Source organism: Neopsephotus bourkii, unplaced genomic scaffold (genome assembly GCF_033783945.1).
Source record: "Neopsephotus bourkii isolate Nb327-2 ecotype Australia unplaced genomic scaffold, CSIRO-AGI_Nbou_v1 NB_1248, whole genome shotgun sequence".
In the NCBI taxonomy this organism is placed as follows: Eukaryota; Metazoa; Chordata; class Aves; order Psittaciformes; family Psittacidae; genus Neopsephotus; species Neopsephotus bourkii.
This window is the reverse complement of record NW_026901733.1, coordinates 2,909,011-2,936,383: the sequence shown is the minus strand read 5'-3', so window position 1 is coordinate 2,936,383 and position 27,373 is coordinate 2,909,011. Positions and strand designations below refer to the sequence as shown.

The following is a 27,373-nucleotide window of genomic DNA, read 5'->3' as shown; positions in this document are numbered from 1 at the left end:
ATCAAGCTGCAGGAACTAAATTTTATTCAAAAAGTGTGGTTTTACATTATATACACAGAAATTGAATATAAAATGACAATATAAAAAGTTAAAAGAGAAAGCATACAGCCAGAAGGTACAAAGAAAGTTGAACAGTTTAAAATGGTACGATATGTAACATGTATTTTTTTAAGCTGATGCTGGCAATTTACAAGGAACAGAATCCAACATTTGCCCCATTTTTTTTTTTGTTTTCATTTACCAATGCAGCACACTATAGAAAGGTCAGCTTGTACCAAAGCTTAACATTTGTAAATAACTATAAACTGCAGTATTTTACAGGAAAAAAAAAAAGGACAAAAAAAAAAAAAGAAAGAAAAGAGCATTTTTACACTTGTTTTAAATAACAGCTTGCATACTTTTATTTTTTCTTGCCAAAAACTGGCAACTCTCAGCATCCAGAGGGTTTGGGCATAGTGGCAACTCGGTTTGCTTTTTTTTGTAATTATCATTTAACTTATACAGTTGTGGCTTCCTAACCCCTTGGGTACTACACAGCTCTCCTTCTTCCAAGCACTGCATCTGCATGCACAATTTCTTCACAAACCAGTTCTGCATTAAAAAAAGCTCATTCATTAAAAAAAAATAAGTTCTGCTTCTGACAAAGCTTTTATTTGAATGAAATGCCTTTAAGCCTTTTGTTTTGTTTTTCCTTATTTACTTATTTAGTCACTGGGAAAGGCACAGAAATGCTATTACAGTTCTCCGAGGGTTAAAACTTGACACTACCAGGTTCTGTGACCTTTATTGTCATGGCAACTTTGTAATTTTAGGATGTCTCTTTATCATTGTTCTTTGTGTCTTTCTTTACGGCTAAATTAATGTCTCTCAATAGTGTCTCCCACTATATTCTACAAAAGATAGCTTAACATCAAGGACAGATGTTGAAAATAAAGGTCAGACTTTGACTCACAAAAAAATAAAAACAGAAACAAAAAATAACCATGCACAGATCAGACAAAGAGCATATAAATATAACTACAAAATAAGTGTAAGAAAAACCAAGGTCCAGATAGGCAGTTCAGCAACAAAAGTAAGACTGATTTCAGAGGCTCAGGTCAGGCCTAGTGCAGTACTATGAAGAAGTTTAGTGCAATGTTCCTGTGGTCACTTGCATACCTGGCTGCTTACCTGGACGCTATTGTTTTTCTAACTCTGTTACATAGATCAGATGGTCCTCTGGGGACTTGCCATGTGTTTTACTAAGGTGCAGTTTGACTGCATGCTTGCTTGCAAAAGTTCGGTTACAGAGCTTACACTGGAATGTGGAGCCTAAGTCCTCCTCGGCAATTCCAAGTGAGCCCAAAGTCTTGTTTGCGAGGACTTTCGAAACATTCTGCTGTTCTTGAATCTGATTAAGTGGCAACTTTGACAGATCCTTCAAACTAAACCCTAGGTGTGTCTCTAAGTGACTTATGTACGTAGAAGCAGTCCTGAACTGAGAGGCACAATCATTGCAAAAGAAAACAGGATGTCCTGTGTCCAAATTCTTTAAAAATTTAGTTCCACCTGTCCTCCTTAACTGATACTTCACATTGGCCAGCCAGTGGCTAATTGTGGTCATGGAAAGACCAGTAAACTTAGAGATGTGTACCCGCTCTTGTGGACCTAAGTCCGACATAATGTATTTGCCTTCTGGGGTCTCCCTCAAGCTGGAAGCAAACTGGGCTTGAAGGATCAGAAGATGCTGAGGATTCCAGTTGGACTGTCTGCCCTTCCTCTTGTGTACTGGCGACAGTTCATCCAGAGCTTCCTCAAAACTGCTCCCGTCAGCATCAGACTTCTCTGACACGGTAGACGGAGTTGAAGACTTGGGTGTCAAACGCCCTGTGAGGTTCTTCACCATATCTGAAATATCCAGCAGGGCACTCTCCCTTAGTGGGGATGAGGCAGAGTCAGACACACTGGAAACAAGAGGTTTGTTTTTGGACTTGGTTAGATCAATAGGTTGATCACTGTTCTCATAGTAATACCGGTCAATGGCATCAGCCTGCTTGACCGGAGTGGTTGGGTAAAGGGGTTTGTCCAACATGCTGTTGCTAATTTTGTACAGCATGGCCAGAGGGTCCAGAGAGGGGCTTACTGGCTTAGAAATTTTGCCTAAGTGGGTATTCATAATGGACTGTAAAGCACTCAATGGATTAATGAAGGATGGCTCAGGTGAATGATCTGTGATGATTCCTAAATTGTTACAGCCATTTGCAACCTTTGTTTTAAGTGGCTCTGTACCATTTGGAGTATGTGCTTCTGCTGGCCTGTCCTTTTTGACCTTCTGAACTTCTGCCTCAGAGCTCTTCTTCTGCTGCTGTTTGTTATTTATTTCTTCTGCTTTTGGGAAGTCCTTGTTTTCTTTAGCAGCAGGTGACATGGGTTTGCCTGGAGAGCTCTTCTCTTTCTCCAAAGGCTTTTCTTCCTTCTTCACGTTGATTTTACCTGTAACTTTCTCCACTAGTTCTTCCATAGCAGATACATTGCTCTTGTGAGGTGGGGGTGTGAGATTGCCTGGGGAATGGATGAGTGCATTGTGTTCTGACGACAGCGATTTTACACTGCTTGCATAAGATGGCTGCATTTGAACGCTCTGCACTGCAGGCTGAAGGGGTTTGACTGTTCCTGGGAGCTGGTAAGCTGCATGAATACTGGGGTATCCTCCCCAGGAAGGAGCTCCATTCTGAGCTTTGCTGATAGCTGTTGTCACCGTGTTCTCTAAGGATTTCAGTATGTCTATTCCGCCTTTAGGACTATCATCTAGGTCCTCCTCTCTGAGGTACTGATACAAAGTTGTTGGCTCAAATTTCTCTGTAGAGTCCTCGTTCTCTTCTTTAATCTTTTTCTCTGTCTCACTGACCACCACCTTTTCCTTCTCTAGGTCTTTCTTCTCCTCCGAGTTTGTGGAGCCCGCAGGGGAATCGGGCTGCTTTTTAACGTTGGAGGCTGGTAGCCTCGTGTGGGTGGTAGGTGGAAGAGGTATAGACTGTATCTTCTCTTCCACCACAGGGTCCAGTACTAGCTGTTTGCCTTTTTTGGAAGCAGAATTGGTCACCTTCAAGAAATGACCAGTGACCATCATGTGAGCAGTGAGCTGCTGCAAAGTGTCATGGGAACTGCCACATTCCATGCACTTCAGAATCTGGGCTTTCCGTGCCTCAAACTGCCAAGTATAGCTAGCACCGTTTTGATAGCCATAGCGGTTGTTTGGAGTCACATAGGGATTGGCAGTTTTTTGATCCTTTGCAGACTCACCCAGTGAAGCTTCTGCAGTGATCCCTGCTGGTTCAGGTGAACAAGGTGAAGCTAAGTCCTGAAGTGCTCGCTTTTTTGTAGAAGGGACCAATTTAGTGATGGCTGGTACTGGCTCCTTCAGAGGCACTTTCTGGTAATGCTTTGTTTTTATCATATGGACGCTGAGGTCTTGCAAAGACTCAAACGAATGCCCACAGTACATGCACTTCAGCACTTTTTGAGCATCCTCTTTGCCTTCCATTTCCATAAGTGATCGTTTTCTAGGCTTTGACCACCGTTTGGTCTTATCAGCTTCTTTATCTCTGTTGTCATCACGGTAATGTCCAGTTTCATTCATGTGCACCGTTAGCTCCACCAGCGTGTCATAGGCTGCACTGCAGTCTTTGCATCGGAACTTGCTAGCACCGGTGAACACAGACCCATAAAGTTTATTATTTTGCCGGTAAAGCTGTACTGTGCTGAAAAGACTAGGTTCTGGGAGAAGTCCATATGAAGAGGTCTGCTGCAGAGTTTTAGCTAATGCAGCTTGGTGCCAGTCATAACCTGAGCCACCGCTGTTACTATTACTGTTACTAGTATTACTCGTGCTTGTACTGGTACTAGTGTTGGTACTGGTAGTACTAGTACTCTGGGAATTGGCATTGGTGTCAGTACTGGTGGTGTTTTCGTTCTGGCTGATTCCATTGTTGCTGGTGGTTGGATTGGATTTCTTTAAGTCCAAAGCTAAACTGGACCAGCAAGTCTCTGAAAGCAAATTTGCATACACAGCTTTTATTTGTGCCAAGCTGTCCTGTGGATAGGAAACATTGTCTGTGCACTGAGGATCCTCTTTCTCTTCTTTGGAGGAAGTGCTTTTGAAATGGGCCAGCTGATCGCTGTTTTCACTAAATGGTGAACCATAGCCTGCATCCTGATTAGTTGCAGTGCTGACTGGGGAGTTCTGGTAGCTTTGAGCCTCTTTGATCTCCGCTTCTTCATTGCACAAATACTCATTCTCCTGGATGTCCAGAGACAGCCCATCATCTTCCACGCTGTCTTCATCTATTTCTGCTGCTTTCAATTCCTCCTCAGGAACATATGCTAAAATACAGGAAGGGAGATGGGGAAAAAACAAGACAAAGTTATCGAACACACGTATTTTACATTGCTGCTGTCTTCTGTACTAAAAGGAGTAAACATAAAGACAAATTTTGGAGATACATCCAGAAACCAATTTCATCATCCCTCACACACTCCACATATAAATCCGCATACTCTGTTCTGGTTATGGTTTGCTACCAGGGCTACTTAAGAATAACTTTGACTTCAGCAGTAAAATATGTGCTATGATCACGGTAGATACCATAATATCAAACCAAAAATCAAACAAAGAGCTTATTAAACCAGTTTTCATCAGCTTAAAAAATGGCCTGGAACTGACCTATACTTACTGCACTATATATGCACAACACATTGCAGCTGACCTGTACCCCTCAGAACTAGGTACTCAGAATCACTGCCTTGACCAACTCCACCTCATCAGTACCGTCTTTTCTGGCAAACTGGCTTTAGCTAAAGCTTCAAGGGCCATTTCTGTGTCACCAGCTTTAACGGAGCTATACGGGGCACGTGTTTCAGGTCAGCTGTTCCAGGGTCTTCTGGAGGCTGGCTGTACTGGGTCCATCTGAGAGCAAAGCAGCTTTCATTTTCACAAGGTGAAAAGAGAAGCAAGACGATTGCTTTCTGAAATGGTTGGGATATACTTTGCCTCCTGTTGTGATCTGATGTGGGTCCTGCATTTACCAGTCTGAAAACAGCAGTCAGAAACTAAAAGTAAATGCTAGGGACTAATTTTTAGAAGAAACAATAAAAAATAATTAGACCTTCATCCCAGATTGATTATTGGTCTATGGTAAATAAATAAATAAAACTTTGCTATTGTATTGCTGCTTGGTGAAACTATATAATCTTACCATATTATGTATTTATCTGTATCAAACTATTTTTTAAACTAGCAAATGTGACATCTGTGAGCAGATGGCCATTACATCAAAACTCATTTACTCCAAGGGCCTAATTCACAGAAGCGGCTTACATGTACCTAAGTGATAAATGTACACTTTCATCACAAAGCAGAACACATACTTGTACACATTTCCTTTCCGTTCTGTAAAAGAAGCTTAAAAAAAATTACAATGATAATGGAATGTGGATCATTTATAAGCATGTCAATGTAGAAAACATGGATTGTGAATAATTTTCAGTAATCAAATAAAAAAAAGCCTCTTTGTCAGGTGAACTGTGCAGCAAGTGATGCTGAAATGTGGCCCATGTCCTTCCATGGTACAATACTGAAAGAAAGCCAGCAAAAGAGGTGCTTCTGCTCCCACGTGATATGAAGAAAATACATATTATCATGTTAACAAAGCTGAGGTCCTCTTCAACTGCAGGGAGCATAACTACACATTGAGCTCCTTTTTGTACACAGTTGCTAATATATTCTGAAACTTCTTTTCTGAAAAATAAAAAGAATCTTCCTTCATTGTGCTATGAAAATTCTTTGAAACCCTTTGTTTTTTAAGGAACAGTATTATGGCCATTACCACATTCTGTATTTACCTTTGCAATTCATTCTCAATGCAGCCCCTAACTACTCCAGTGTGATCTTTTAAGATAAAGCGGGAAAGTAGTCCGCCTAGTACTGGGGTAGTGGTGAACCTTAAGATGCCTGCTGCATCTTTCATCTGTCCTCTACGTGGCCAGCCTTTTCAGAAGACAATTTATCTTTCTGTTTTTAAAGAAAAGTATTGAGCAGGGCCCAATTCCTTACAGATGCACCTGACTCAGGTGTTTGCTAAGATACTTAAAATCACTGGTGAGCACCAAGCACCACAGAAGTCACTACAAAAATCATCCTGGAGCCAAAGGCCAGGAAGATGCCAGAAAAGCCTTGTAAAAACAGAAAATAATTGTTCTTAAAAATGCATTTAGTCCATAAAATGAAGACTAAAATACGGGAATACTAAAAGACCTAAGAAGCCAATCAGCTTCTGAGTCTTGCAGTAATGCTGTTATTGAAATACTCTGCTGGTATATGAGCATGGTACTACCACTGCAGTTCTGAACTCCAGGCATATAAGCAGAATTCACTCCCACAGCTACTGTCTTAGCTGCCCCATTAAAGACACCTGTTTCCACTCATTTCAAACAGAAAAAGACAACAGATTTTTTAAGTTTCAGAAAAGTAAAAAACAGTTATAGAAGAATATGGTTTCTGATTCTGAAATTCCTTTTCAATAAAAAAAAATAAAAAGGAAAAAAACCCAACTCAAGAGTCCTAAAGTGCATAAAAATGCACGGTTGCCATCTGGCATTTTTATTTTTTTAAAAAAGAAAACTTAGCAATGATGAGCAGACAGTCACCATGTAGAAGCTGGAAACCGAGGAGGCCTGCATTCTGAGCTTTTATGAACTGCTGTCTTCTTACTAACCCCAGTGGAGCTATGCCAATGTTCTCTAATTTTCACATCCCAATATTTTTAATAAATAGATGTAAGAAACTGTTGTAAGATGATGAATGTTGCTATAGTTGATATAGCATTTTGTAAGAATCCATGTGAACTATCTGCTCACATCTCTCTACTTGATTCTAAATTGCATAAATATGCATTTTTATAATTGCTATATATAACCATCTAAATATCTGATTAAGAAGAAACTCTAGTTAAGCCTCTGCCCTAGCTTTTATTTTCCTTTACTTATTTATGATGGCGTGCTTTTCTCTACCCTTGTATTTTTGCACTTTGCCATAAAAATAAAAGGAGCTAAACCACACAAGAAACGTTAAAACTACATAAAAGGCCAGTGTTAAAATGTCAAAGCAAAGAAACTGAGTGTTAGGGTGAAATATCCATCTTCACTCCTCTCCTAGTCTTAGGTTCTGCTGAGAATACTACATGATTGAATTCACTCCCTAACCAATATATACTGCAATGTAAGAGTTAAGAATGTATGACTGGCCCAGACTCTGATTTTCTATGATTTCAGAATTTAAGCCAGATTCTAGGAAAAAAAAAAAAAAAAAAGAATTTACATGATATGTGCGCACCCACACGCCTGTGCAGTTGTTATCTGAAATAACACGAAGAAACAATTCTTCTTAACCAAAAAGAGTAATTTATCTGAAATGTTTAATTTCTATCACTGCAATCATCAAGATTTTATTTAAGTCCTTTAGTTACCACAGGATACATACAATACCTTTTCATTCAGGACTACTTATGTTTGTAAGACGAATAGCAGCTCACTGAACATATGGTATTTTGCAAGGTCAGTGCAATTCTAACTGAAAATGTTTCTGGTAACGCTAGTTCAGAAGCATACAAAATGAAGAATGTTGATTTCTAAAAACATGTATGTTTTCCTAAAATTCTCACAGAAATTTGACAAGTAAGTAAGCTTCAGATTTTTAAACACAGCAAAAATATTCCTATTATAATTAATTGCAGAGACAAGTAATATTACTCCAAGTCAAATAAAAGCATGAAATGTTCAGATTCTCCCCCTAAATCATAATAGGTAGATCAACAGACAGGTTTCAGACAGCGTATCTTTCTGCGACTGAGAAACTCTCAGCAATCTTCTCCATATATTCCTGCATTTACAAAAACACTGCTGGTTTACACAAGCCCTGAAACCACACAAGAATACCAGGAGCAGATACAAGCAGTGATCCTCCTCTCCAAAAGCCATATCCAAAGGTGAAGAAATTACAGAACATAATGCCAGATTTTCTATTCCTTCTCATTTGTGCATGCACAGACTCAGGCAAATGCACAGTGGAAAAAGGGGAAAAAGCTTCAAATTCAAGACAACTACGAATTAGGGGGAGCAGTTTGTATTTCTTAAGTCTTGCTGTTATTTTTTGCCTATAAAATGTGCCTTCCGGATGCCAATGCTTCCCCATAGATACACTGTCATCTTTGAGCAGTGTTAAAAGCTGCGCGTTCTAATCTAAGTGGACATGAGAAGCTATATACTGTACATGTGAGTAGCACAGCACATTGTGTTTGCTTCAGTGAGAATATTTACACTATAAAATACACGTCCATTGTTTGAAAAAGCAGACAGAGATCTGAAATGTAAGGATGTAGTTAAAAATAAAAATGTTCTCACATAAACCCTTTTGTAACCTCGGACCAGTGCTTTTGAAGGAATCTATCTCTGTGGAGGTATTCTTTTCCATTCAGAAAGGGATTCACCACTGAATACATTACTTTGAAAAGGACAAAAGTAACGATTGTATTTGTAACAGTCTACAAAATTAAACGTAGCAAACTTTTCAGAACCTGATTTTAAATCCTCCAAATAAATGAATTAATTGAGAAGAAACACCTCAATATTGAAGGCCACAAGTCAGTAAAGCAATTGAATACTGAAATAATTTTTACTGAAATACATATTTTATAGTTTCAACAAATAAGGATGGGTTGAAATTTGAAATTCTTCACTAAATCAGGCCCTACTCTGGGACTAAACGATAGCGGCACGATGTGAATGTTCACCATTCTTCAACAGATGTATTTCCACAGCTTCTAATATTTACCCAGCCAACATGAGACAGCAGCTGCAGAAGTTTTTCCCAGGCCACACTGTCACCTTGCACAAACTGCACTCTATGTTGGGGATGACTTCCACTGCACAGAAGAACACATTTCAATCCTGGGCAAAAAAAGGACGGATAGAGACTACAACATATAGCCACACACCTCCCTCATTACAGAAAAACGAGAGGGAGAGGGAAAAAAAACATTTACAGATAGGTTTCCAGAACACAGAGACATGAGAGTTTTACGGAAGAATCAAAAATCTCACATAGGGAGAGGTTAAAATGCCCGCTGGAAGATTTGTGAATTTTCTATATTAATATATACCAATGTTCATACAAAATTCTGGCACAGATGCTGCAAATCTGTGTGTGTGTCTGTATTACGATGTCACTACAGTGCAAAAATATGGCTTAGTTATGACAATGGCTAAGAAGCAGCATAGACTATGAGACAACCAAATAAACTTAAGAGAGTGGCTTGAGTCTTTCATTTCTAATTGCAGCAAAATGAGGGGCAAAACACTAGAAACTGCCTACCCTCTAATTCTAATGCACTAGGTTTGAAAAGTAGATAAGGTTCTGTAACAAGAACAACCTCCGTGCTTCTAGCAGGTTGAATGATAATCCTTAAAGGCATCCCATTAAAAACCAACAAAAAGATTCTTCACCTCCTTCTCTTCTTTCCCGTATCCCCTTAAAATGAATACTGCAAATAATTAGCCAATGCTGGCAACTGGGGAACAAAGCAGCTTGCATGCTGGTATATTTTCACAGTGATTCTAATCTGAGAAATTTACTTGCTCTTCCCCTTCTATCTGATAAACTATACATTCAAGCATTCTCATTAGTGTTCGGATCACCAAAGAGAGCTGGAGATGAATCAGTCCATCCACCCCTCCTCTCCCTTCTCTGTCGAGATTATTTCATTGAAATGTTCATTTTCATCCCTGCTGGCAACATTAGAATGGAAGTATTTAACCTGTTTCCATTACTTATACAAATTACCATTATGGGGTAGGACAGATGTTAGAATCATGCCACATAACTGACTTCCATACATTCTTTACGGGGAGGATAAGAAGAGGGAAAGCTGTTAGATTGTATTATCCAGTCTCAATAATGTTCTCTATGCTTCCAGATTCATTAACTTCCAACATCAACGTTTCACTTTCTTTCTGTGTGAAAATGCTCCATCTCCTTCAGCTCATTTAATTTGGAGCAGGAAATCTTTGTCAGAAATAATTTTTTGATCAGGTGCTCTAACTAAGGGGGGAAGGGGGGGCTGGGGAAAGAATAAAGAAAAGAGGGGGAAAAACCCAACACCTTGTCGAAAATGTTATTTCTCTAACATGGATGATGAAAGAGAAGTCAGTTAAGATGCTGGTACTCAAAGATGGCTGTCACTTCAGATAGGGGATGGCACGACTCACCTAGACAGGTGACGCTTTGGTGGAGCAAAGGCTTGCTGCATTATTGAGAGCACCAGAGATCAGGATGACAAAGACTGTAGGCCCAGGGTGCCTGGGGCTCCTAAAGAAGTGACTCCAGCAGGCACAGGGATTTCAGCCTCCATTTGCATCACTAACTAGTAGTGAAGTACAAAACAAAAGTTCGGTGATTAAAAGGCAAGCACACAGGTACAGAAGGCAAATACCCCAGTCACCATCAGAAGTAACTTCCTGTTCATGTTGAAAGAACAAGGTAAAAGCTCATAGCATTTAACAAAAAAAAAGTTTCATTACAAATTACTTATTCAAAAGGCTTTCCTGTTCAACTCCCTATTTTCCTGCTGAATTATCTTCCTGCCCGCCCCTTTAATGCTTGCTTAAGGCTTTGTGATTTTGCCATCCCAGAATATACCCTTGTGCTCTGACTGTAGCTGGGAATCACTGCAAAATGCATCGAATTTGCCAGCTCTTCTCACATGAACAGGTTTGCAAGACAAAGTTTCAGCTTGGTGTACAAACAGCAAACACGATTCTTACAGGATTCAAGGCAAAATACTGAAGAAGATTGACATGAAACCCTCGACAATCTCAATTCCCTCATGGTGGTGGCCAGGTCACTGCCAGGGATTCTGGGGCGTTGTTTTGCCTCATCTTTTCCATCATTCAGTACCGTTTCATGTACACAACAGCAGGTATGAAGGAGTACGGAAACCCACAAACAAATAAGCAAGAAACAACTTGGTAGAGACAGCAGACAGAGACATCACCAGGACAGAAATATACTAGACCCCAGGAAGAAGACAGAATCACTGTGATAATGCATGAAAATAGAGATTTCCCATGCAGGTTAGAACAGAGCAGCAGCCTGTAGTTCAAAGCTGAGGAAAACTAGAGCAGTTACTAAAGAAACCATTCTACTGTGTATTTAAGTATTTACCAAAAGGCACAAAAAAAAAAATAAATAAAGCCACAAAAATTATGACTCAACATTTTATCCCTTTACAAGCATTACCTAAGGACTTTGTATTAAAAATGACACGAATTAAGAGAATCAGTTCAACAAAGAAGAGGGACAATATCAAGCTATTGCAGAGAAACATAGTTTTTTAAAAATCAAGAGCAGGGAAGTGGCTAATGAAGGCCAACCACGACCATATTAAAAAAAAAAGAAATATACTACTGAGCTATTCACAATATACAGCTGTGGAGCTTTTCATTTTTTATCTCCCAATTGAAAATCTGCTAAGATTATCAGGCCAAATCCTCCAATCCCAGCTCATCATCTTTTGTGCAAATCAGGACTATTTTACAGGTAAAAAAAAAAAAAGAGTAAGAAATAGTTACGGACTTCAGGATTGGCCAGTGTTTGCTGTCCCTATTTAGAGAAAATGAACTGAAATTTGCACTGCAGCTGTGGAAGTGCTAACTTACTGCTTTAATTCTGCTGTAATAGATAACAAAGAAACTGGCTGTTGGGAATGAGAAAAAGCCGAACAGCTGTTTCTTGGCCAATCCCAAGTTAAATGGAGCTGCACCAAACCACACCCCATGAAAGGTTGGCAGCATGACACGCCTGTCTTCAGGGGAGTAATAGAAAGGGGCAAGGAGCAGTGAGTGGTAAGTACACACACGTACGTGTATACATGGACATGTATGTGTGTGTCTACATGCAATGCGTGTGTCTACACATGCAGTCAAAATCCTGTGTCTGAAGATCCATCTTTGCTAAGGTCTGCTACTTGTTAAATCAGTAAGAATATCTGTCAAGAGATATCCTGCTACACCATTTGGCTGATGTCAAACCTAAACAAACCAGATCAGAAAACCAGCAAGTGGCAGAACATAAATGAAACGGGAGAAGACCAGTCTAACTGTAACTCGCATGGCTTGCTTGCTGATTCTTTTTGGGGAGGGGGTGAAGAGGGAAATAGTGGCAATCACCGCAGTCATTTGCAGTACTAATGTCCAATTCAGCCTCCTTTCATTCTCCTGATTTAGGTGGTCAGAGTGGTTTCATAGCCGACACAGGGAAGCTGTGCTGTTTAGCAGGCTGTTTAATGGGAAACTGGCAGTCTTATTTCTTTTCTAGATTTGGTTTGTCACTAGGTCTCCATTACATGCCACTCAGCTTTGATGTCTTTGGACAGGACTGATCAAAAGATGTCATTTGACCTACACAGCATGGCAGAAACTTGGAGAAGTCTCATAAAGCGACACTCTGGCTGTAAATAAAATGACATTATTATTTCCTCTCTCCTATCATGTAGAAAAGCCAATTATGGTAATGCACTGCATGTCAATGAAAATACAGCAATCTTTTTGGAGCAGCTACTGCAGGCATCAGTGTTGCAACTCTCCTTCCTGTGAAAATTTGCCCATTGGAAAATGAAGAGGAAGGAGGTGATAGATGTCTTAAAGACTGTTAATAAAATCCAGGACAGCCATAAAAAGTGCAAGTCAGCAAAACAATTGGAAGTGCAAAATGCAAACTGTTAAGTTTCCAAATTATCTAGTAATTTAATCTTGAATGATTTATATTCCATCACAGGAATAGCCACTACTATGTCCTGCATTTCTTCATGTTTGACTGACAGGAAAGACGATTTATGGTACTAATAAACCTCTTAGCATCCACTACTTTTAAAGAAGTAGATTTAAGAAAAAAAAAAAAAAGAAAACCTTGAACTTATTACTGAGATTCATTTTAAAGTTGCACAGAGTCATAAGGTCTGATTCTCTCACCTTCTCTGCAACATGTCATTTTGTTTGGCTATTTTTATCTTCCCAGCATGTGTGATAGTTCAGATGTATGCATATATATTGGAACTTATTGTGCCATTGGATTTTAAAGCAGAACTCTCCCACCATTATGAGAAGAATGTGTACTTCTCAGTATCTAAAGACATCTAAGCAATTTCTGTACTCTTACACTAATCCAAACCCCAAGTAATTCTACCAAGGTCAAAGTAAAATAAAACAGAATGCAGCCCAGCTTGGATTCATGTACAGCATGGTTTTATATAAATACAGACAAAGGACACAATGAAACATATGTGTTTAAAGGACTTCTTCTTTCTTTTCCTTTATGTATCACATCCCTTCTATCAAAGTTAACCTCTACTAGCTTGGATACTGCACAGGGAGCACAGGCTTCCCTCATTCCCTGGTATCTCCTCAGTAACACATTCTAGCTCATTTGGTAATGAAAAGTGGTGTAACCATTAACATCTACTTATTTGGAAAGAGAAATGATAAGACTCAACCTTAGTGTTCTGCCCGTCTCCCCTTTTGAGACCCAACCTCAAATTACACTCCACATGAGGGCCCTAACTCTACATCTTTATTGGGCCACCTATAAAACCCGTATCTTGCCAACAGCTTCACATCTCTGTTTCCAATAAGCACGTGGATTTTTGCTTCATTTTTTTACAATGACAATTGTTTTGCTTTGCAAACCTGAGAAGATGCAGCAGAATTTTAGAAAGCCATCATGTCATGAAGTAGCCTCCTGAACCTTTCATGTCTGAGAAATGCCTCAGTTCTGTCATGACATGTTCACTCCCACATCTTGCCTTTGCACAGTGTCAAGCAAACAAAGCGTGCCTATCTGGACTGGAATCATTGGTTGGTAATACCTCTGCTGTCTTTTGGAGATGTATTTCCCCCCCCCCTCCTTTCGTTACTTCAGGGCAACTTGAGAAGAAACCATCTATCTCCATATTTTTTAATGAGCCTCCAATTAGCCAAGTGCCTGGATGCTCTATTTCACTTGTTTTGTTCACAAGGTATTACGCTGATCTGCGCATGTAAAGCAGAGTGGTGATCCCTCATCTTGTCAGTAGTCTGCCTGAGAACAACCGCAGACCTGAGGCACAGGCTCCACAAGATCACATGCATATTTAGAGCCATCACTGCTCTCAGCAAATGACCTATGAAGACTGGTACACCAGAATTATGTACTTCCATTAGAATTTAGAAACACTATTAGATCTTGTGCTTTATTTTTACAAAACACAGTCACAGCAGGGAGAATAATATACACAGAAATTTAAAGCGAGAGCAACCACACACCACCTGAATTCACAGTAGTCGCTAAAGCAGCAGCAACAGGATTTTCAGAAACTGGGGTTTTAGAAGGAAGAACAAGCAATTCACGGAAACAGAAAGGGGCACAAGTGAGCCCAGCCAACTGCTGGAAGGAGCACAGTCCAGCAGGGATGGAGCACTTGGAGGTAGGAGGCCCCACCACACTCATGTCAAGTACACCCATCACACAGCTCATGTCTTTTAAGTTTGTGAAAACACTCCTCACTGTGCACGTGTCCTGCTTCAAAGTGCATAGGCACAGTGATGTTAATGAAATTTAAGCACATGCCTAAGTGCCTTGCAAAACATACACATGAGCAGAAGAATCTTATTTAAGGTTAAAAGCATGGCTAAGTTCTTTAATGAACAGAGCTGCGCTTAGGGGTTTGCTGCAGGACTGAGACCTTAAATTCTGCCATCATTTACACCCAGCAATGAAAGTCAAATTCTGCCCTCTATTATAAGCAGACAACCCCTTTAAATTGTATTTGAAATCAATGGGATTGCCTGGGTGTAAAATGAGAGCAGTCCCTTAGTGCCAGAGAAAACCAAGCAACAAAGCAATTTTACAATGTTAAATTCAGCAAATAAATTCTAGTATTATTGTTTTTGCTATTGTTACATTATTATTTAGCCTTACTATGAAATTATAAAGATAAAAAACCCCAGAAAATAACATTTTAAAGACAACTGTCTTGAGCTCCAAAATTTATTTAAGGCAATTTCTAGGCACAAGTAGCAATCACATTTTACCTTCAAACTAATTCAAGGTGCATTAGCCTGTTAAGATAATATTCTGGAACTTTCTCAAAAATTAGTGATTTCACATAAAACTGTTTGTGTCAGTAGGGTCAGAGGCTCGAGGACTTCTAACGCAGGTTGAGCAAAGAATATTGATTTATCCTTCAGCCCTTATTAAGACAAAATTTCCACTAATTGTGGAAAGGTGGGTTTTGCCTGGATATGTTTGCCAAGTCAAAATAATACACAACTCCACTGCAACCTACCACAAGTTACCTATGCAAGCCCACATGAGCAAACCTGTCTCAAGAGACACAAATCACTTGGCCTGTGGGTGTAAAGGAGATGGAGCTTAGGTAGATCCTATTCCCACTTAACATTTCTAGCACTGCCAAATAAATCTCTAAATAAAATAGAATCATAGAATGATTTGGGTTGGAAAGGACTTTTTGCTTCCTTCTGCTTCTCACATAATTTTGCATTCAGAGAATGTACTAATCACAGGAAAGGTTGGATTTTTGTTTGTGTCCTGGGTTCAGATGAAGCAGTTACGGGCTTATTCGGTTGGTTGGTTGTTGTTTTCTTTTACAGTAAGCCAGACTTCAGTCTATTTCTAGGGAAGAAGAAAAAAATACTTGTTTGTACAAACTCTAGTTCAAGCAGGAGAACCATGGAAAGGCCTTCAAGCAGAGTGCTGCCTACAGGATTTCCAGCTTCACAAGGGTAGGGGAGAGATAAGGCAGTTAGTTTCAATACTTAACTTTATGAGGAAAAGGTGAGGATATGCCACTTGGACTACATGTTTGTGGTTTCTCCTGCCGTTTCCTCATTTACTGGATATATATCATAGCCACTGTGGTTTACCCTCAATGTAACCCCTTCTGTGATGAAAGAAACATCAATCACTCACTATGGTGGGTTTCAGCAATGTAAGTTCATGACACCATAAAATTTGGGAAGTATGGGGACACTGTGCACTGATAAAATGCCAATGTCACTTAAATTAAGAAACACATTCAGATCTGGTTTAAACTCAAATTAAGGAAGCCATTTTTTAAAAAGATTATTTTTCAAACCAAAATTATTCCCAGCACTATCACATCACATGATCAACCAGAAGATCACCTCATCGTAGCAAATCCAGGAAATATACTTGCTTTGCTGCTTGCATTCAAAATATTTCCCTTAAAAAACACCAAAACACACTAAAACCAAACAAAAATCCATACCCAGCAAAATAAATAAATACAAAAGACAATGTAACTTAATTATACCAGGAACAGGGATGAATGACAGTGAAAGAAAGAATTAAAATAGACTGCATTCAATAGACTTTCACATTACTCAAAATTATTAAACTAATGGCTAAAATCCAGAGATTGAAAAACCTTAAATTTTTAGTATTCCTGTCCATCAAGGAATAAAGATACTTTCTTGTTGTTACAAGATATGACACTGTAAGTGAGGGGGGGGGGGGGAAGAAAGCCAAAAGGCATCCCCCCAAAACCCTACTCTTCAACAATTCTTTGAAATACAACCTCCTACGTCATTTAATTTTTGAAAACCCTAAGGTCATGTAACACACTTTCTCTGTCATTTGTAAGTACATTAACTCAGTGGCCATACGACAGCAAAATTATGATAATGGGCTGCTAAAATGGGTCATGCAGACACTGCATTTCATGTTAGCTTCAAACAACAGTGAGAATATAGTCCAAATCAAATATGACAGTACAAAAGCACATGGTTTACTTTTCTCAAGGCTTTGCCAGTAACTGGGAAGGAGGCTGCCACCACTAAGCATAAATGTATTAGTGGAGTTCCCCACTTATGAACTGTCCTTCTCTCCCCACCCATAATGCTCTAAAAGAAAACTGCTATGACAAAGCAGCAAACTTTGAAATAAAAAACTGCATTACTCCTTGCAAGGTTTTTCTTTGCATAATACCAAGGTTATCACTAGATAAAGCCCACATTCTTAAAATGAAACAGTTTCATATAATAAGATGGAGAACAACATAAATCCTCACACAAAATAAAGTGAGTTTTGGGTTTTTTTTAAGAATATAATCATCAGTATGCACTCTTCTGTCTGTGCACAAAATTCAATGGATACTATTGCCTGAAGCCTAGTCAATTCATCGGCATACGTAAGTATCCTTTGAAGAGCCAAGAATTAAAACATATCTAACTGATATATGTGCAGAAGCCAACAAACCACAACATTAAAAATTATTATTACTATAGAGTTGAATGACAAAATGATCCTGAAGTGTATGCTTCAGGGACAGTTTTTTTATGTTCCTGCTTGTATCAATCTACAGGATCAGGAATACTGTTTGTGAAATTCACATATGCATGGCACATCGGTGTTTGCTTGTCCTTTCTTTTTTTCATACATAGTGTTGAAGTTGGGAGGAAAAGAATTGCAGTGTTGAGACTCTTAAAGACGAGCTCCTGAAAATGCAGGCAATTCGCACAGGATCGAAATCTGTGCATGAGTTAAAATCATACAACTGCATTTAACCCATTGATTTTTTTACGATATTAATACTTATTAACTACCTGTAATAAAGGCACAATTTTCTATAAAAAGCCCTTTTCTCTTTCTTTGTCTTTTCTGCACAATTTGAAAACTGTCAGTCTAATAGTTCCTAAGAGAACTCAAAGCAGTAAGGTTGATGAACACAAAAGCACAGAAACACCATCACATGCAAAAGTTAGCTGAATAGCACAGATAATTGCTTAGATAATTATTTTGATAGAAGCCCTGCTGAAAGCTCCTATATTTTATCATACATGTTAAGTGTACATGACCCATCTTCTACATGTGCGCTTATGTTGGTTGATAACTGAAATTAGTGACTTTTTGCTTTTTCTTTATGTCCAACATGATAAATGGCATGTACAGTTAGCTAAAAGAAGAATGGGCAACCTAGATTGCCAGGCTTATATTTATTTTTAAGCAAATCATGTCTGTCAGACAGGGGGAGAAATCAAGTTACATAATTTACGTAAGAAATGTCCATTATGTACACAGTAATGTGGCAATCTGTGAGAAGACAAGCAAGTAGCAGTGAGAGAAGTTGCTCTTGAGGAAGAGCACACTGCCCATCTCCAGCCCGTGAGCTTCCTGAGCCTTATGCAGCCTGACTGACAATGAGATTTAATGTAGCCTAACTACAGTAGCCTTGAGCAGAGATGCAATTATAACAGGAAGGCATAGAGTTTTAGTGTATTAGATGGTATCAGACTGTTGCGAGTATCAGTGGCGTAATCAGCAAACACTCGCTCTTTCCCCCACCACCTGAAAATTCAGAACATAAGAACATTCCACTATTAAGAACTTGAGTAAAGGTCATTTTGTTTTCCTCAATACCACAAAAATGGCATAGCTAGATTTGACATGCATATGCAAATCAGCACAGATGAAAAAAACCTGATTCTCCTTCACACTAGATTACTGTATCTGTATGAAATGTTGATATAAACACACCTTGACTAAGAAAAAAACCCCACAGCAGTGCTGTGGTTTAATTGGCAGGATAGACTTAACAGATGCAGCAGTGCTGGACAAGGTTATTGTCTCATGGCAGATGATAACAAAATGTGCACTGCTATACTGGACAGAAAAGTATAAATTCAGCTTCAGTTGCATTTTAACGTACTTCAATCATTTCCATCAACAAGATGAGAACGTACTTTACAATAAGTTAGGACAATATACCAATTACAGATAACTGGTTAAAAATACCAGTATATATAAAACAAAGCAAGTGGAAATATTTATATGGGGGAGAAAAAGATCACCATAGCTGTTGAACTTGTAGACATCTGAGATGTTTTAATATGCAACCTGTCACTTAGTGCTTTGACATGCAGTCTTTCTTGGCCTTAATTAACTCTTTCGTTTCAAAGAGTTTTGAGTATATTAATCTACTGACTGAACAACTGCATCCCAGACTTCCCCCAAAAAAAAATTCAAACCATTTTATTTCACTAAGAAGATAACCAACCCAAATGTTAACTGTGTGTTTATATGAAGTTTAGAAGGAGAACTATTGGCAAGAGTAAATAGAGACTGTTAGTTTGACCATACTTTTCATAAAACATGTTCTCACAGAACCACAAAAAGCATACATACAGACTAAATACATGCAAAAAAAAAAAGAAGCCCAATCCCACCTATTTATCACAAAAGGAGTCACAAAGTCACATATTAACTTCTACAACCCATTCTAAACTTCTTTTTTAAGCCTTGTGATGGGTCTAGATAGATATCATGTGCACTAAAGTAACACAGAAATACACCCTTATCTAGCACTAACATCCTTAATTTGTCACCTTCATGGCAGACATTTCCAGATAGTCTAGAGGTCCAGAAATTTTATGTTGCCAGCACAAAAGCAACTGAAGTACCTGACCACTTAAGCCCTCATTTTAAAATTCATGACAGAAGCAAAGTAAATTTTACTAAAGACTATTATATAATCAATAATTTGTTCAAAACATTGTTCTCATGGAAAGTTATGATGTTATTTCAAGCAACTCCTTATTACTATGTTATAAAACATATTCCTCTGCAGTATTCTGTTCAGGATCATGAAACCTTGGCAGCAGTATACATTTCCTCTTGATATACAGCAAGAAGTACCAGAGTTTGGGACAGTAATAAATAGGATTCATCACTTTAAAATAGTTTAACATCCATTGTGTGCATTAAATGTTGGGGAAATGTTTGCAGGAACTACTGCAGAAGAGCTGCAAATCTACTTTTCCCCTGTCTGATTGATACAATCAGGAATTCATTTAAATGGTCCTTTAGTGAGCTGTCATCAAACTGCAGCCCATTTACAGAAGGTTAGCTAATTAATGAACTCCTGATTGAAGATTAATTTGGCAACGCTTTTTAATTTTCGCCTTAAAACCATGACAAACAATGACGTATTTTAATTAGAACTTCAGCTATAGCTGAGTGCTCTATATACATCTTTGATATTGTAAACAGATCACATCTATTCATTGGTAAATAGATAATAATGTTTAATTATCTGGAAATTAACAAAAGACTAACACAGTATCCTTATTTTACACATGCAGAAATAACGTATGTCCATAAAATGAAATGCCTTAGTGAAGAATGTAGATTCCACCGCTGTACCTCCAAAATCCCTCTGTAACACATTGCTTTAATAAAAACTACTAAGTGCTAATTAAAAAGAAAGATATGAGCGGGTGCATTCTGTACACATACCTACAGATGTAGCAATCCAACTATCCAGTATAAACCTGCTTCTTGTACCATAAAAATAATGCTGTCTTCATGTAAACTGTGACATTTCTGCACAATGATCAGTGATTTATTTGTGAAATTGCTAGAATGGCGAAGCCACACAGAGGTCTCAAAGCTCTCGACCAAGGTAAATAAAATGTCATAATATATTTAGCAAATAATAATGGAAAAAAAAAGAGAAAAACATCAACACAAGATGCCAGGAAACAAATGAGAATGGGAAAGAATAAAATTCCTAGCATTTCTTCTCCCAAATAAAGTCACTGTTCACAGTGCTGCAGCCTAAATAATAGCAAATTTAACTCCATTTTCAGAAGAACCTCAATCACATTATTTTCCAATTTATCATTTTAATTTTCACTAGTGTCTCTGTCTGTAACTTTTTCAAAAGACATGCCCTTTCATATTTTTGATTTTATTTACCATGACCCCCAACTCAGTTACTCTAACCACAAAAAGGCTGCAATGGAACACCATCGCTACGTGGAAGCAGCAGTAAGCTCCCGCATATTGTCTGTGTTTTTGCTTGTGTATTTGCTTTAAGGACAGGAAAATGGAACAGCATTTAAGATTCTCATAAAAACCATGCTCACAAATAACACAATCAATAGCTTGTGGTTTTTTCAGAAATCACTTTCAACTAACTTGTCTCCTAACAGTGGAAACGTAGAGTGCTTTCATCTGTTTTGAAATCTGGCCTTTAATTGCTTCAGATTAACATTAAAATGCTATAATTCTTATCAAAAAATGTCTTGGCTAAAATTTCATGCATTTTATTTTGTTTTAAACACTGTTATATATCAATGACAAAATATTCATCAATAACAGCAAAGATAAACCTGCAAATTAATTCAGTCTAAGAAGGTCTCACTTCCCCATTGATTATGTAGTCAGAGCTCAGCTAGGCAGGTGAAAGGTTCTGAATCAAACCAGAGTCATCTTTGCCTGAACATAAGAAAATCAGCACATGCATGCACTTATCCAGAGAAGTATCTTTTCTTGGTTACATGAATATGTGAGCCTTTCTGTAGAGAAGTAACATGCAGACTGTTGGAACCAGGCAACTGCTTGAAGACCTCTGGGTGTTTTTTAATTCCATTTTTGTTTTTCACTGACTTTACAGCAGGTGATGTTTCTCAGTGGTTTACGGACAGCATAATCAAATAGCAGGAAGAACACGAACTCTTGAACATTTTCATAGTGCAGCAGCCATGTCTTAATAAGGAGACAAATCCCAATCCTGAACAGACATCTAAACAGGCATAGAGTATTCCTAACTTCCATGCTTGTTTACTGTGTCCCAGCTAAGTATTATTATTTTTGGCATTATTTCCAGAAATCATTATCCCCTGTGTATGTGTGACCTATCATATTTCACTTTAGTCACATTTCTGATCATTTAGAACACCTGTGGAAAATACATCAATAGCTAACCAAAAAGCAGCACCATAAAAGTATGGTGTGATTTTTCTCATGTGACTTAGTATCTGGAAAGGAGCAGAAGAAGCAGCAGGAGCAAGCTGTCCGTGTACAGGCAAATGTTCCTAGAGCTACCAAAACCAATGAAGAATAAAAAATACTGTTACAATAACTAACACCTGTAAGTAAACACAATACGCTCTGACAAAAATGAATGCATAAATTAAAACAGATAAAGGCAAAATCCAATTCTACATTCACAAACACAGGTACAAACTCATGGACTCTCCTGAAGTAGCAGGGGTATTTGGAAGGAAAGAATTTGGCCCACTAAATGCATATTTTTAATCCAGCAACTGTCCCCTTAACCAGGCTGAAAAAAAGCTATGAGATTAGAAGATAATTAGAGGATACAATAAGGATTTTGCCACACAAACATTTGAGAAACAGCTTTCATTAGAGCAGTCTAGTCCTAGATGTTTAAAATCATCTGTGTGAAAGGAGAGAGGGAGAAATAAGAAAATCACCTCCTTGTTCCAAAGGAAGTGTTAGAATTTTGTACAATTATTTCAGTTTGAGTGGGTTGTGGAGAGCATTAAAGGAAATGAACAGATAAAAGTGTTTTCATCAGTTGTTAGTTCGCGCTTGAAAAGCTCAAATACCGTTTCATTTTAATAGTTCAGTCTTGGCATCTAGATATTCCTCAGAGCACAATACAGGCACTGACAAAGCAAGGAAAAGAACCTGTAAGGCTACAGGTAAAGGAGAAGAGCAGGACAGGCACCATAGTACAGCATTTTCCCTCCCACTGCAGGGGCACAGAAAGTTCTTATCCAGCGGCTGCAGTGGAACATTTTTCACTACCAGGAGTGTGCTATGGAGTACATGCAGCATAGCCTCGGCCGGGAGCCTGGCTCTTCGGCGATGGCTGGGTGACTTGCTAGATGCTGTTTGAAATTATTAAGAAGCACGCATATCAGCTATCATAATTAAAAAAAAAATAAAAAATCCCCCAAAGCCAAGATATAAAACATATATGTTCCTTTTATTTCAAAAAGTGTGAATTTCTTTAGATTATAACTTCTGCCGCTGCTTTATGGTGTGTTTTGTAAAACTCTTAGGACCCGCTCCTACCACAGGATGCATATCCTCTGCAAAATACTGCCTGCCCTTATTGGCACCAAGAGCAAATCATAGGAGGTACTGAGCAAATCACAGAAGCAGGCCTTTATTCACTATGTCATCCTGCTGTTAAATCTTTACTAAAATGTGAGGGGAGACCCTGAGGCTTTGGCTTTTTCTGTTTGGTCTTTTCATAAAAATTACTAAGTGTGTGGATGGCAAAATGCAAATCCATGAGGGTTTGTGTTTTCTGATCTAAACACGAATTTATTTAAGCAGGGAACCCCATCAGTATGCTGCAATGCAAAAATACAAGAGGTCATGAAACTACAGAGGATACTCATTTTTCGGCAATAATGATAAGAATATTAATACTTAGCTGGGAAATGGTAAACAAGCAAGTTACCTGCAAAAACTATTTAATTCCACACCTGCTTGCAGAAAATACTATACATATACACGACACTAATTTGCAGCTGTAATGGAAAATTAAATTTTATGACTTGGTTCTATCTGAAGAAAAATACAACACTGCATTAGTGGATAATCTAAGACTTGAGGAATAACAAACCATACCATACATATTATGAAATATTCATGGCGCACATTCAGCTACCTTCAAAGAAGAAAACCTTGGATATCTAATAAAATGCATTTCTTGACTCTTTGGTTGGGACTACCTTTACACCCAAAAGCCCACAGGGTGTTCCATTCAGCCTTAAAACAAACACCAGTATCTGATTTGATTAACATTTCTTGTCCAAGCTCCTTACACCATTATGCCCATTTTATTCACACAAAAACACCACTGAGTTCTACAGTAATCTCCTCTGTGTATCAGAAACCTGACTGCCACTCAGGGTCAGGATCTTCCTTTCCTGCAATTAATCTAAAAATACAAATCTGAGATTTAAGGTACAGATCTCAAGCCAATGAATTACTTAAAATGTAGGCACAATTTTAAAATGCCCTGAGAATACTCACATATTTAAAGAAAGGTGCATGTTTAACCTTTGAGAAATGAAGTTACTGCCTTTCTGAGTCAACAGGACTCATACACATCAAGGGAACAAACGCAGATGAGTCTGCAGTTGCAAAAAGAGGACCTGAGCCTTACTAACTACATTATAAGCCACATAAAAATGCACATTCAAAGCTATCAGAGACCATCACAAAAAGCTAGAAATTCCTAAACTGGTTTAAACATAATATACAATAAACCAAATTTCTGGTTCCAATGATGCTCCTGAAGACTAAGCTTGCTTTTGTAAGAATTTCAGTACTGGAACTCAGTAAAAATAATATATCATGCATACAATGTTTTGTTAGACTTTTCTTGCCCATAGGAGAGTATAGTCACCTAGTCTCAAGCTGGCTTTATTCTGCCTTAAAGGAGTTATGGCAAAGAAAGACCAGTTTCTAAAGGTATTATATGTATAGAAAAATATATTAAATTCTGTAATTCTATATTATATACATTATTGTTATTTTCTTAACTTTGAAAATATCATCTACTGATATGCCTTTCCTGATTATTGAAAAAACTTGAAACTAACAGGATCCCTTTTTGTTTACTTCTGTATTCATACGCTGGCATCAAAGACACTGCTAAAAGCTAGGGGTATTACAGTTTAGTTTACTGCCAGAGCTTGGATCAATACAGGAGAGCTCTTCCTGTGTGTCTTACCAATCTGAGGTCTTCTTGCATTTGAAAAGTGCAAAAAATCCCACCAATGCCCACAAAAGGGGGAATTGAGATCCAGGCACCTAATTTTTTTTTTTTTTTTTAATAATTGTCTCGTATTGTTAATCTTCATTTTCATAGACATAACGAGGAAGAGGCAGTGTTTGGCGCAGCATTAATCAGGCAAAAGTGAACCTTGAGGCTGGCACTCTCTGGAGCTGAGAGTTCCCTCCCTCTTGCCTGCTTCTGCCCACTGCATCTAAGAGCTACCTCCTTCATTGTTTACCTGCTTACAAGCAACAGGCATTTGTCTGTATTCCTGGGCTTAACAACTGTAATTATAAATCAATGTACATTAATAAAGTAAGTTTATAAGAGCTTTGTTGGCTTGCTATTTATGGCATTATAAAATACTCACGTTAGATGAACAATCCCAAGAGACTTCTGTTATCTATTCTCCTAATCATTTTACAGTTATAATCTCATAGTCATTTCAGAAAGAAACAGGCAAAGTAGCTTTGTAAACACCTATTTAATTTCTCAGTATTGTGATTTGGAATTTTCTCTCCCCTATCCCAGTATGGGTTTTTAAAAATAATTAAAAACCCTCTACCCAGGTTACAGCGCATAGGAAGAGAAATTTTCGCTCAAGCATACACGGTAACACAGTATTAAGGACAGTAATGTAGCCAGCCTTGCATGACCTAAAGCACAAGTGAAACTCATACTGAACAAGTAGCATGCCTTTAGGTGTCCCCCAAATGTCTTGATGGCTGATGCTGCAACATAAGGCTGATTAAGAAACCACACATCCTACCAAAATAGTGCACTCTAAAACTTGGAATAAATTCCCTTTCCCTAGCTGCAACATTTCTTAGCAGGGCTCTAGCACTCCATTATTGTGAATGTTTTTTGGCCCAAGGCAAAAAATATTGACAAAGTTCCACCTCCAAGACAGTTATTGTCTCTGTATACTTGATAGCAGCCTTCAGAAGTTCACCTGCCAGTATTAAATCCTTGGTTTGGGTGAGAGAAGTAAAAATTTGCTAGCATTCCAAGCCATTTTACTGTAGCAGCAGCTACAGCAGCAAATCAAATTGTTCTTTCAATTAAACCCATTCAGAGCCTTAGAGAAGAAAGATCTAGCTTTGCCTTTCTCCTAAAAACCTGCAGTTTATGCCAAGTCTGAAGTTTTACTACAACTGAGAGGAAAAGGCTCAGATGTTCTTATTCTAGTGGTCAATAACCCACATCACAAACTAAAAAGCGTTTCAAGCCATTTGCATATACTGGACAGTCTCCACTAGAAACCTGTGACATTCAAGTAGGCCAGATGCCAAGGTCCTCAAGGGGGGCATCACCATGTTTGAACCTTCCTTTTGTCAGCGGATTTGCTAGAAACTGGCAATACACTGGAACATATCCGAAAGCACAATCAAACGATGTGTCATGGTAATGTCTCATATTTATGCAGGCCAGAAAGAGCACTTTGAGATGTTCTAAAGCACCTCAGTAGGAAGTACTCAGGCAAGTAAAACAGAAACCTTAAAACCCAGGGCCTTGTAACAGTGAGAAAAGGAAATTTCAGTCATAGAAAAGAAGTATCACCGTGATTGTTCTGAGACAAAATACTGCAGTGCAAATTTAGCTAGTTTTGGCTGAACAGCAAAATACTTAACTTTTCTACATCCCTCACATCAAGACATCAACCTAAAAGCACAGCAACTGCCCCACATACACATAGTTTGTTTGCATCCGGGGCACGAAGTGACAGCAATTATTTACCCTGCTCTGTTTACCTTTTGGGTTGTTTTGAGGGTTTTGAACACCGTTTTACTCATTGGAAGGGCTGGGAAAATAAATAAGATGACATCTGCTAACAGAATATATAACTGTTGCTGTACCACAGAGGGGATTTGAAGAATTATGTGGTAGTGTCCCTTTAAATGGGATGTCCATGGCTACACAAGGATGGAAACCAAATGACCCCACATGGGTAATCTATCCAGGTTAGAGAGGAGGTCATTGCAGGGGCACTACAGAAAGGCATGAACACTGTACAGGAAAGCAAAAGAATGTCAGAAACAGAATTTCACAGGCTTTAACTTCAGACACAGCAAGCTCTTTCCCTGATACTTTTTAAAAGAAAACTTTAAAATATCGTAACACCAAGCCAACAGCTTTGTTCCCAACAGAATGTCAAATCCTCTATACTTTTCATGCAAACACTTCATACTGCCATCATAGCAGGAGACAGGAGACAGCTCCAAATCAAGTATCTTTTACACTGACTCTATCACAAAACACTTCTTTCTGCAGCTGTGCAAAAAATTGGCCTTATATTCAGAACAAACAGATACTACCACTTGCCCAGGATCAGAATAACACCAGATGAGTTTATGATATCTCTGTAAGAAGCAACTTCACCACTCAACTCTCACTCAATTTAATGGAAGTTCAGAACACTCAGTATGTTGCAGGATCAGGCACTTATGCTGGCATAAAAATGTTATCAAAACTGGATCACTAAACAGAGAACTATCACAGCTCTTGAGAAAAGATTCTTCCCCTCTTCCTAACCCAAATTTGCTCAGCAGATAAAAAAACAAAGTATATCTCACCTACTTTACCTAAACAGTATTTTCACTGGCCAACATTAGTATACTTCTGAAAATATGCGTTCAATTTCTCTTTTCTAATTATTATTTCTA

At 38.4% G+C, this 27,373-nt stretch overlaps 1 protein-coding gene across 1 annotated transcript in view; it reads right to left on the bottom strand.

Moving 5' to 3' along the window:
- Positions 1 to 604: 604 nt before the first annotated feature.
- TSHZ1 (teashirt zinc finger homeobox 1) overlaps positions 605 to 27,373 on the bottom strand; it is a 55,701-nt gene continuing 28,932 nt past the window's right edge. The window contains exon 2 of the mRNA XM_061364683.1: positions 605 to 4,362. Within this exon, the coding sequence (XP_061220667.1) occupies positions 1,178 to 4,362 (3,185 nt within the window). The 3' untranslated portion in view covers positions 605 to 1,177. The remainder of the gene's footprint in view (positions 4,363 to 27,373) is intronic.